A 13,253-nucleotide genomic window follows, 5' to 3' on the forward strand; every position below is an offset into this window, starting at 1 on the left:
CAAGCTGGGACAGCAGAGTAGTAAATCTGTAGTTTGTTTGGCTGAGCATGGGGTTGAAGGGAGCCCGCAGCTTAACTCAATTATTGTTGTTCGGGTTATAAAACACCATGTAAGCGTTGCTCCGAGAGAAATGGAGCGAAGCGATATTCGCGTATGATTTATATGGAGCAACGGCAGGAGAAGCGGTTGGTGCCTGACAGCAAAATGTGCATTGCAGGATCTAGGGGAGCTTTCCACAAAAGTCTGGAATGCAGCAGTTGTAGAAAAGCAATTACGAGGGAAGGATTGTGGTACCTCTAAAGGTATGATTGGAAGGCTCTGTCCGTCTCTACTGTATACAGTCCCCCCTCTCAGAGTTCGGCTCTCCTGCTTTCTTCCAACCATCCACTCCAGCTGCCTGAGGCAGAAAGAGCGCGCGAGAGAAAGTAGGAGGAGTGCTGCACCGGGCGGCTCCGCCCTCCAAAAGCTCCGGCCAATCCGAGGAGCGCTGCAAGCTTCCACTACAATAGGTGAATGTCTCCTAAGTGAGATGAGACGAGAGAGAGAGAGAAGACCTGTGTAAGCCCCTGACTGACTCATTCACCCATGGGAGTTTGAAGTGACAGAATAAATCTACAGAGACGAGGCTCAGGATAACATTTCAGAGAGCCGAGAGCGGACAGGCACATACACACAAACTGAGCTACAGCTGAGTGAGACTGCAGAGAGATAACACAGCTCATCCACAGGAAGACAAGAGTTGGAGTCATTGTCATGTTGGTGGTGTTACTGATCCTGCATGCCGTCTCGTGTGCCCACTCTCACGGGCCGCCGGGTGCCTCCGTGCCTGGTAAACAGTGCCCGTCTGCGTGCCAGTGTGAGGAGGATGGCATCCTACTGCTCGTGGACTGCTCCGAACAAGGACTATCCAGCGTGCCGGCTGATCTGAGTCCTTTGACGTCTTACCTGTGAGTACACCCTCCCGCTTCGATCACCTGCTTTGCTGAGACAGTGAGGGGTTGGGAATGAGTTCCTGAGGGATGTTTGGTTTGATTACGTTACATATCTTCAAAAGGACACTGAAAGATTATCGTTTTATGCCTGAATGAGGGGTTTGGAAGATATGAAAGGCTCTAGGTTAATAACAGACTCTGTCATCTAAGATCAGTGGTTCTCAAATGGTTTTGCTTCTAGACTTTTGACATCAACTCCAATATTAGTGATTGTTCAGAGGTTAACAAAAATTGAATATTAGAATTTATTGATATTTCCACAAGCTACAAATGTATGTGAAGAAATAGGCTGACAATTTTGGTTTCTTAAGAATCTGCGGTTTCATGCTCTCAGCGGTTGCACAAAACACATTTTGGTCTTCATAAATCATATTTACGCTCAAGTGCACCTGTATTCAATGTAGTCTGTGGCATGTTTTCTTTTATCTTGAGTAGTTTGTTTATGGTTTATTAGGATGAGTGCAAGTCAGGCTACCTGGCATTTGTCTGATTTGACTGTTTCTACTATGTGACAGATAGATTTGCGCTGAAATGCCATTGTTTAATTGAACGCATGACCTTTATGTCAACGAGAACCATATGGGAAGTGTTTTGCTCCTCTGTTTAATCCTTATATTCTAAATTATCATTATTATTTGATTTATTTGTGCTATGTAAGTTATGATCCCATTTCTAGATTGCAACCCACCGGTTTAGGAGGTATGACATGCATGTGATCCGTCATGAGCGATCGGTGTTGAGGTGCACCTTCAATCAGGACCGTAATACAAACTCTGCTCTCATTAGCGAAGCTACGTTGACCCAAACGGGACACTTTCAGTGCGAGCGAACCGTACAGAGCGCGCCCGTTCGTTACCAAACGTGAAAAGCAATGCTTGTTTCCCATGTGTCGTGTGACAGTTCTCAGTGCAGCGGTATCTGATGGGAACGTGTGTGTAGAGTGATGCAGTGGGGCGCTCCGTACAGTATTGGGTTTCTCCATGTCAGCTGGAAGCCTGTTGGGTTTAAGTCCATGCTAATCGCTAAGGCATGCCATATGTCCCCTGATTGTGAATGATGACGCAAAGGAGGACTCAAATGTTCGCTCATAAAACGTTGTGCAGCTCACGTGAATCAATAACTGGACAGAGTTGTGTTTCAGGTTTTGAAGGAAGTGTAGCTCATGGTTGGGAATTGGATTGCAAACACATGTACCGCAACTTTTCAAACATATTGAAACGTCTTGAGCAGTGTCTCTAGACAGTTGCAAGTGCATACGATTGGATCTCTGTTTTATACAGCCAGTGTTATAGGGAATTTTATTGCGTTGTGCAATATATCGCATGACTTCATATTTGAAATTCATATCCATTTATCATTTTCTATTAAACACTGTAACTAATTTACTTATAATTGTATTAATATAATGAGGATTTATTGTGATTCAACATTTTAATAGAATCTCAGTCTAACTCCTCCAGGTATTTCACAAATTTCATAAACACTTTTAAGTTTCATTGGTCTGTGCAAATCAGACCAGCAGTCTTGCACATGCAATGCCTCGTCTAACACTTTCTTTCTTCACCGGAGTAGAGCAGATTGATGTAAATATTGACTGAGCTTTGATGTGCATGTCATTGTTGAGATGTCAAAGTGTGTGTTTAAGCACGACGGGACCGTTCTGCAAGAAAGCTCTGTTCTTCTGACGCCATTTACTCAAAGTGCTCATTCATCGGCCGTCTTTTTTATGCCAAACTTTTAGACAAACCAAGAAAAAGTGCTTGCATTAGACATGTACAGAACATGCAACTGCTTTCCGGTCCGAGCTCTATTGCTTATGCGCTGACCTGTCATTATTATTCCACTTTGAACAGCTATAACTTTTAATCCCTGTACTGAAAACTCACCAGACTTTAAAAGCATGAAGGGTCTGGCCAATTGTTGCATTTTTTTTAAGTTATGGGATGTATGGTTGCCTAGCAACCATTGCATAACTGTGCAATATTCAAAATGTCAGCCTAGCTGCCTAGGAATACATTTTCCTCAAAGACCCATAAGGGATGTTATAAAATAATCGTTTTAAAGTTTGCATTTTCATGAACTGCTTTTCTACATGTAAATACATGTTTTTATGGATCATAAATTAAATTGTAAAACAATCAAATATTTCTATCACTGCATAAGCATCCTGTGCTCAGTGGATTCATTTAATATCATGCATCAACTGCATGCATCAATACTGCTTATTTTTTTCTATGCATATAGCAAGCAGCTATTATCCATCCCCATTTTATGCATGGCGGCTCCTTCTTAACAGTAAAAACAGTTCACAGAGCGTAAAGCAGAGCACAAGTGGGAGCTGTGTGAACGTGCTACTGAGAAAGCAAGCAGCAGCACTGGACATTCTGCCAGTATTAAATGCCTGTCCTGTCTCGCTCTGCAGCGATCGCCCATATGGGACAACAGGTGCCCTGGGGCACGGAAAAAGTCTGTCACCAAGAGAGTCTGTTTTTGCACTGATTTTTGTTTGTTTCTGTTGGTTTCAACAGGAGTGGACATTAGGTACATCAGATGAGGGAAAGTTAGAGTTTGCTGTTTTGTACACTAACATGAATAACGTTCGCCTAAACACACTGACTGTTGATTGATTTATATTTGTAGATACGGAAGATATAAAAAGCCTGGAAATTAAGTCTTCACACAGACTTTTCACCGTGCTGTTGCATTGAAAAGTACGTCAGATTGCATATGACCACATATAGCCAAAAGTTTGTAAATATCACATATTTTTCCCCAGCTAATGCTGTTTTGAAACTCCTGTTCAATAGTTCACCCAAAAAATAAAATGCATTTACTCAACCTCATATCCTTTTCAAACCTGTGTGGCTTTCTTTCTTCTGCGAATCACAAAAGAAGACATTTTAAACAATGTTTTAACTGTTTTGTCTATACAATGAAAGTCAATGGGGCCTAAAACAACATTAGGCCCCATTGACTTTCATTGAATGGACAAAAATTGCTTTTGGACAAATGGACAAAAATATCTTTTGTATTTCACAAGGCTGAGTAAATGACACCAATTTTCATTTTTCACCATTTGGCCTCTTTTAATGTCAAAAATAATGTTTGTCTTTCAATACAGACGCAGATGGAAGCTTTTTAGCCTTTCAGGAGATTAAAAGGCATACAAGCAGTATACAATATATAAATATAAAACATTAGCTCATAACAGTATATTATGATCACATCTACAGCATGACAGTTGCTTTATGTATGTTATGAAAATTTGTGGAACTGAACTTAGTTTTAATGCATTATTTGGCAACCCTAAGATTGAGATTTATTTATTTATTTTTACTTTACTTAGTGCTTTACTGAAGCGCCGTACTTAACATCAGCTTAGATGAGCTGAAGATGAGTACAAGCATCAACCAGCTAAAACATCATCATACAACCAGCTCAAACCTCAAAGCTGTCATCCCCATTCCCTGAAGCCAAGGTCCATATATTTTCATCTCTCTCAGGGCAATTTTCTACACAAACACAAATTAATGTTGAGCTCGAGCTGAGGGCTGCAGACACATGTTTTCGCTTACTGGCCTGCCTCAACTTCCAGTGCTTTGGCCTTGAAACCTTTTAGAGTCAGAAACAAGAACAGAGCGAGTGTGTGAAAGATGCCTTCAAGATCTGAAGTGTGTTGTGTTATCTGATTTGAGGGCCATAAATCTATTTGAGGCCCTTTTGGCCAGTGATTTATATTTTAAGGGTCAAACAGAAAGAGTTAACACCTAAATCACAATGTAGCAAATATTACAAACACCTGGAACAAATTTTATATACACTTATCAGTTATAGTTATAGTTATAGTAGACACGAAATGCTGTTCGCAACCCATGTTACTTCCATAACAGATTTATGAAAAATACAGATGTTTACTGAAAAGAAAAAATGAAAGTGCAACAAGTTACGTAAATATGCTCATATAGCTATTGCCTATTATTGGGACATGCAGTAGAGAATTTTCTAGAAACAAAGTTGGAGACAAAAGGGGGCAGAAATAGTAAAGTACCGCAAGATTCGAACTCGGGTTGCCAAAACATTTCCCACAAGGCTATTGGCTATTGGCTACAGCTTTGAAATTCATATTGACTAAGATGTTAAAAGTATGTTTCATTTTTGGAGTCATAGCTAACCTAGTAGTTAGCGCAGAGAAGAGAAGTTTAAATAGGGCTTGCATCATTTCCCGATCTCTTTCCCGCCACTTTGTTGCATCATTTTCTGTCCTCGCTCTCTATGCTGTCAATAAAAATGGTAAAAGCATTAGCGAAAAGTTTCAGAAGAAGGCCTTCTCAGGATCAGGCCTCAGATCTTCAGGGTTGTTTATGCACTTTTGAATCCTAGCAAATTCAACTCTGGCAGCCTACATCATTAAACGGCTCCAAGGGCTCTAATGTTCTCTCCGTTTAACCACCTAAAGCTCTTCAATGAAACAGGGTGATAATGGTCTTTTCATCCTGGCAGTGGTGAACGCTTTGAGCTTTATAATGTGGTAAGTTTGTAGGCTGATCCCTCAGGGGGTGCTAGCAGACAAACTGCACGGACGATCACTCACAGCTTTGATGCTTACGGTACGACTGCAAAGCAACGCGGCGGGATTCACGTAGCGCAAAGAGCTGAGGAATAACATCACAGCTGAGGTGCTTCAGTGGATTTATATTGCTGTACGTATACCCTCCATCAACAGTCCATTACCAAAACCCAGAGTCTCCAAGAAGCAATACTCGAAAGTTAACAAATATATGAAACACATGGACAAATTTGGCGTTCTCCCTGACTGTTCCTCAGAGGATGAGAATAAAAACTTTCTTCAAATGAGGCTCCAAATGTCAACGGGATATCTGGAATGGCGAGTTTAATAAAACCTCCAGCTGACGGAGTCCACAGTTTACAGAGATGTACATGTTTGCCGGGGCGAAATTTCACCGTGGGTTCGTGACCGAAGTGAGACGAAGGTGAAAGTAATGTATTATGTCTGGTAGGAGCGCGAAGAGGGCTTAGACTTTGATCGTAGATCTCAGCTCACGGTACCCCAGTGGCCTGTTTACCTGCCTTGTGTGTCAGGACAGGTCACGGACAAGGCATCGGGGAGGGAGTTTGATCTTTTCAGAGCATTGGACAATTCAAACAGACATAGGAATCTGCCACACCGATGTGCAATGTAGTGAGTGAGTGAGAGGGGTCAGGATGTACAACATACCCTCCAGACTGTAGGACAGAGAGAGGTATGTTTACACCTGACCCTACTTAGCACCAAATCACATTTATAATACATGACTGCAAGCTTCTACCTCATTTTATGTCTTTACTTCTCCCTACAGACTTCCCTATACAACTTTTGCTATTTGTCGAGGGTGAAAAAATCCACATTCTTTCATAAATTCCTCAGTTCCTCAATTGAAATTCTGGATAAAAGCCTGAATGGAAAGAAAAACAAATAAACGAAACAGGCTGTGCATTTTTTTTTGTTCTCCATGCAGAATGTCTTGTCATTAACACACGACTCCATTTGTGTACAAGCTAGTACACATACAGAGAGTCGCAGACTCAACCTTACCCTCAAACAAACATGGGAGTGATTGTTCATTTCCTTCTCTTCCCGTTACCTAACAGTGAAACGAGAGCAATTAGTGCCCTGTGAAGTCAGCCCGAAAATAGTCAGAGCCCATGCAGGATAAATAAACCAGTGGACCTACCGCAGACTGCCTCATCTCCAGAACATCTTTAAATAGATCCAGAGCTGGAGGAGAAGACCCGAATGCTTCTACTCAGCGCGCTGTAGAAAAGCCAAACCTGAGGAGCGAACTCTGTGTGGGACCCCCCAAATGTTATGTAGGATTGCAGAGATGGAGAACTTGGTCACGTGGTTAGCTTTATCATCGATTGCACAACTTTCCTTCCAGGCCACTTCCTTCCTGAGTTCCTGATGCATCTTTGAAATTAAGTCATGAGGCTTTCCTCTTTCCTTTTTTCTTGTAGGAAAGAAGGAATCAAATTCCATATCTCAAGTGGTTCTCCTAGACAGCAAATCAGATCAAATGGACAACAAAGTGAATCATTTCCTTTGCATTTCGAAATGTATGTAAGTACGTAAAGTTTCAGAAGAGTTTCAATCTGTTATCAGATGTGGCAAGGTGCCAAGATCTGCCATCTTAAGTAGGACATTTCAATGCTTTGTATGAGGAACTCTAGGAAAAATATCTCACACAGATGATTCCTAAGTGAACCTGAGTGCCTGATGCATGAAGGCGCAACCACTGAGGAGTAATAAAATTTCCCTGTGGGTTCTGGTGAGGGAATAACAATTGAATCAGTGGGTAAGTTTGGATTCTGTCCTTTTCAATGGCAGAGGATCATAAATCACCCCCTGGGCAAACTTGACAGTCCGTCACAGACCTCTGTGGGGGTCTCTTAACCTGTGGTTAAGTCTTTAGCCACATTTCACCATCGGCTCTTTGCATCTGACAGAAGCTATAAACTGTGCTTTTGAGGTGACATGTTCTCACCCCCTCAAACACCAGTGGAAACCTAAAGGGAGGACAATGGCTGGGAAAGAAGATACCAGAATCCTGTTCATTAGGTGGAAATGGTTTATACAGAAGCTCAGATTTCAGATTCATGAACCTAACCGTAAAAAAGCCCAGTCACACACCGAAATGGTTAATTGCTCATCCAGAGATGCTTGGGATCCACACATGTGAGAAGCCGTGTACTCGAATGAAGGAGCAAATTAAACCTACCGAGTTTCCAAATAGATTACTTTACACGCATACAGCTTACAGCATTACACAGTCCCCCTTAATGCTTTTTTAATGAGTTTGCTTACATTTGCTGCATTGAGAATATACAATTCATCCAAGATTGCAATACGGGGACCAGGAAGGATCACTGGCCAGACAGAGGCAGACTCGAAGCAGGAATTTTAAACTGAGATTTTTCCTTATCTGAACTATTTAGGGCTGTGCCTTGCATCAGGAAAGATTACTCGCTGAATCCTGGTTACTATCTATGTATCAGGCTTATTTGAGAAGTTTTCCTCACCAAACTAGGAAGGGGAAATCACATAAACTGCTTCCCTGTCAATTGCAAATGAAGATGTGCGTCATACGTTATTAGTGCTGGAAACATTCTGTAATGACACAAAAAAATTTCATTTCATCTAGGAATGCAAGTTGGAGTGACACTTTTCTTAGATGTCTGTTTGACGGTTCTAGTTTACTCTGGGCTTTGCGACTAGCAGGGAAACGATGAGAGAATGGTTGCTTAAGGAAGGAGCCATGAAGTATGCATGACGTGCTGGAGTCGCATCACTCACAGCTGCACATCTCTGAAAGAAGCAGAACCACAGTCCAAAGAAATCTATTCAGTGCCCGCTGCGTCATAAACCAGCCAACTACGCTCATACCTCACACGCACATGTCGAAATGAAGTGGTGTTCTTAAACTGAGAGGAATCTACACATTAGGAGCCTTGTAAATAAGGTCTTTGAAAATCACAACTTTGTTTGATGCCACGTAGACTTGTGCCAAAGAAAACATGGTGTGCATTTTAAGAGTGACTGTGGGAGAAAAACTGAAATCAAAGCCAATTTTTTTGCAATAAACAGAAAATTATAGCTCAGAGTTACCCGGAAAGATTGACCCGGAAGGATCTGCTCAGTTTCCAATAATAGGAAAAATAATAGGTAACTCTATTGCAGGCAAGAACCTTGCGGTCTATAAAGGTACAATCCTTCGTGACTTAAACCATTGCATGTTTTTACTTGCCAAACTGCTGGTGAACATCAAAGGTATAGGCGAAAAGGCATTACAGATGATTTGCCACTTTGAATAAGGACAGTTGTTCTGCTTTGAGACTTGAGAAGAAAAAAGAAAAAATACCCAGCATACAGTATCTGATGAAAACAAATAAAAAGAATAAGAGCTGATGCTGAGGTCACCATCTGAATTTTGTGTTTCAATGTGTTCCATTGGCTTTGACATGCAGATTAGGTTTCCCAACTCTAAGCGAAACTCAAAGCAAATGTCAATGGAAAAACTTTGTCATTTGCCTATTGAACAATCTTTATCTGTAAGAACCATTTTCCACGGCCAACGTCTTACGAAGTCCGGCAAACCATCTCATACATCGTCTTTAGAGTATGCAGTAGAGATTGGGACCTCCAGGGACATGGTGAGCCCCAACCAGTGAAGAGGATAGACGGAGAGGGCGTTTCTCCGCCCGACCTGCAGCTGTCTCAGCTGCTCGCCACTGGGGACACCAGAAAATTTATTGCAATAATCATCTCTCTAGGCAACACATTAAATAGCACACTCCTGCTTTGAAAAGGCTTTGAAAGACGTTCTCTTTGATACTTGATTAGAGAGTGAAGTTTTCAGGAGGTGGCAAACAGTCTTAACATGTAGAGAGATGTTGGATTTTTTTTCTTCTTCTTTTGGTGTTAATGCAGTTGATTGGTTATTTTACTATACTGTATATGAAGGGAGTAATTTGTGTATCAAATATTGAAGCTACCCAGACTGTATTTTAGATCAGATTTTATGTTTGCGTCATGTTTACCATCATTCCTTAATATTCAACTTGCACCTCTCTGCATCTCTCCCAGAAGCTGGTCAGAGGGGTTTAGTGTAAACTCTTATATGTCAAAAAGGAGTTTTTGTTTGTAAAAGAATGAACAAAACTACAGATCTGGCCCAGTAATGATTTATCGGTCGTTCCAGATGAATGGTGAGCAGAACATACTGAATGCATCATAAAAATGAAAACACGTGTGATTTACTTAACTCTCTTTGCAGCACAAATGTCACTGAAATGAAGTCTGGACTACATCTGAAACATGACTTTAAAAGTTATGAACATACTTTCGTAGAACTAGGTTTGAAATGATGTAAAGTTCAAGATACAGATCAATGAAAACTTTAATACTGATTAAAGTGCAAGAATATATCTGTTTTTGAACAAAGAGACAGACCGTATAAGCATTTCGGGATACGGTGTCGGAGCTGCACCCGAGCAGTTAGTGCCTATGTCTAGCCATGGTGTTCATGTGGATTAAATCTGGCTTCTAATGTCCGCTCTTGTCTTCATCATGTCCTCTCTTTGTCTACCTCAGGTGTGTCAGTTCACCTGGAGGGCCACTGTCCAGCAGAGTTTAGATCCAACCCCAATTAAACCTACCTGACATTGTTGCCAAGTCTGCAATTTTCCCGCAGAATTGGGCTACTTTCATACTGTTGACGCAGGCTGTGTTTTATGTCTGCAAGTTAAAGCGACCCCAGTAATGTCAAATTTAGCCCCTGGAATGCAAATTTTACCAGAGGAACCTCCCTTGATATGCGATTGGGCTAGTTTTGAGTAGCAATTGGGCGTGTTTTGTTGTAAAAACCTGGCAACCATTCTACCTGAACCAGCTAATCAAGGTCTTGCATACTAGAAACCTCCAGGCAGGTGTGCTGAGGCAAGCTGGAGCTAAAGTCTGCAGGACAGCGGCCATCTAGGATAGGGTGACCATATGTACCATTTTCCGGGGACACGTTCTGGCCATGATTTCTATGTTGCATAATATAACCAGGTTTTGGCTGTTTTGGCGTAGACCGATCGTTGTATGACATCTAAGTACTGAGAAAGCTATAGAGTGCAGATGGCTCCTTACTGCTTTCAAATCACTCTAGTGGTACTTTGATCTCATACAACGATCGGTCTGCACAGCGCCGTTTCAAGTTGCAAGTTGAACACATTCGGAATGTATGCATATTTGCAACCTCATGCACCATGATTGGTCGATTATGTACAATGCCTATATGTTATTGGTCAAACTACTTTAGATCAACATGTAAAATTCTTGGCAAAGAATCTTTAAAATATGTTCAAGAGTTTTACTCACTGGTCTGTTATTGTGGCGACATTTCTTTTTGCTATGTCACAGCCTGACGAATAGTAGACATGGTGCGCCATGCACATGCACACAACCTGGGCTTGAATCCGATATTTTTGTGATCTCATCACACATTTACGTACATTCAAATATTGTTTTAAAAGGTAGATATATACGAGACAGTGAGATTGGTATCCCTGTTCCAACATAGGCTCTTTGTAAATACATTCCTCTATACACATTTCTGTAAAACTGAGAAAACGTACCTATATGTACAAAACACTGCAGTTTCCAGTTGAAATGAACACTAGAGGCAGTAAAACTCAGACAGCTTTTATTCCTTTTCAGACAAAGTTTGATTTACAGTACTTGCAGAATATGGTCACTTGCAGAATGTTATATTATGGCTTCAAAACAATTTTAACATCCTGCACAATTTGCAAACGGATACTTCTGAACGTTTTCGTCATAGCTTCATATGCATGAGTTTTCTAATTCAGCAGGTTTACTTTGTAGCTCATACACAATACACTGTTGCACTTATGGGATGAAGAGCTCCAGGACAAACCCTGTGAAACTACGGTTCGACAAAACAGCTCAGATCCGCATATGGAAGTTAAAATAGCAAGGCTGCATCAACAGATGCATTTTTATATCACTTTTGCATTTGTTATCACTGTCGGGTAGGTTTAGGATTGGGTTTGGTGTAGGGGATATTTCCAACACAACAGAGCAGATATTTGAATTCTGAACAGCCGCAATACGTAACTCAAGCAGTGATAAAAAACTCAGCAATACGTACCTGTACCAACGTAATAAAAAATGTGCCACGGTCACGTATTGAACGTGTGTTTTAGTGCCACTGTTTGGACATTTCACTTTGAAACTGCTGCGAAATGTGCAGTAAGGTACATAATTACAGTGTTGCAGAAATGTATATAGAAGCATGTATTTCCAACAAGCCTGGGTTGCCCAGTTCCCATTCCCAATAAGCAGGGTTGGCTCTGAATCACGAGATCCACTGTTCTGCATAGTTTAGCTCCATCCTTACCAAACACACCTGAATAAGCTAATCATGGTCTTTTTAGCTACTAGAAAATTACAGGCAAGTGAATTTGATCAGTGTTGAGGCTAAACCCTGCAGGACAGTGGACCTTGAGTTGAGAAACTCTGTTTTAAGACAGTGCAAAACGTTTCCTACAGCATATCCATTTCTAGTCATAGAATGTTTTGACAGAATGTTCTGAGGCATTTAAGTCCTGAATGAGTTGAACAAAATAGAGAATGATACTAAGTTATGGAAAACTATACATCGTGTGCCTAGTGTCCCCATCTCAAGTTGTAATTTTAACACGAACCACTCTCTTTGGCAGTTTTGACAGAATGTTAATCCACACATCAGTCCTGATATGCAATTTCAAGGATGTATTTTTATGTCATGTGCAAAAGTATGGTGAAACAAAGCCACAGAGACAGTTCAGAGGTCGGTCTGTCCTTCCAAATAGTTTTTCTCTATTCCTCATCCTCTCGATTCGCTCATCCCTTCACTCTCAGATATTTGCGGCTCTGTCTTCCACAAAAAGAGTAAGACGCTCATGTCTTTCTGTCTTCTTTTCTCGTTTTCTCTCTTCCCGACCGCAAATTGCTGTCATTATGTGACGCATTGCAGTGGTGATGGCTAACCAGAGTCTGGCCTGTGGAGAAAACCACGACAAGCGAATTAAGAGCTGAGGGAAATTGAGGGCCTGTGTGTGTGCGTGGACCACCCAGACTCTCATAACCAGAGGGTGAGACCACAAGCAGGAGCGACTCTGTTCTGCCGCCTGCATCTCGGTCCCTCACTTTCTGTCTATTTTTAGATCTATTTGTTTCTCTTTTGTCTCCCTCTTTCGGCTTTGTTCTCTTGGTCTCACACTCTTATCTTTGCGGTCGTATAAATTGAAGCCAAACCCATGAGACCCCATAAGATAATTTCATTGGGCACTTCACTTATATGCTATATAATTTAATATGCTGAATCCATTTTATGCTTATATATACTAAAGAAAGGAACATTTTATTACTCAGAGGCTGCTCTTTTATGGTTTGAAAGACGTAATGGGGTTCTCAGTTGCATGTTTGTCTCAGATGTTTCTGCTAGACACAAATAAGACAATTGATGACATGATGTAAGTATATAGATTAGCAAGACTTGGTCTTGGTTTCCTTATCACACTCCCTGAGGATGTAGCAAATCTGTGCTATTGGAAATAGCGAACACATATTCCCATCAAAGTCGGAAATGTTCACGTGTGTCTTGGCCCTAAGACTTCCTCCAAACTTTAATCTCTTCCTCCTAGGTTCCTCTCTTC

At 41.2% G+C, this 13,253-nt stretch overlaps 1 protein-coding gene across 1 annotated transcript in view; it reads left to right on the forward strand.

Moving 5' to 3' along the window:
- Window positions 1-523: 523 nt before the first annotated feature.
- The window catches only part of LOC127155223 (leucine-rich repeat-containing G-protein coupled receptor 6), a 106,436-nt gene continuing 93,706 nt past the window's right edge, over window positions 524-13,253 (forward strand). The window contains exon 1 of the mRNA XM_051097316.1: window positions 524-947. Within this exon, the coding sequence (XP_050953273.1) occupies window positions 754-947 (194 nt within the window). The 5' untranslated portion in view covers window positions 524-753. The remainder of the gene's footprint in view (window positions 948-13,253) is intronic.

Source organism: Labeo rohita, chromosome 23 (genome assembly GCF_022985175.1).
Source record: "Labeo rohita strain BAU-BD-2019 chromosome 23, IGBB_LRoh.1.0, whole genome shotgun sequence".
NCBI classification, from domain to species: Eukaryota; Metazoa; Chordata; class Actinopteri; order Cypriniformes; family Cyprinidae; genus Labeo; species Labeo rohita.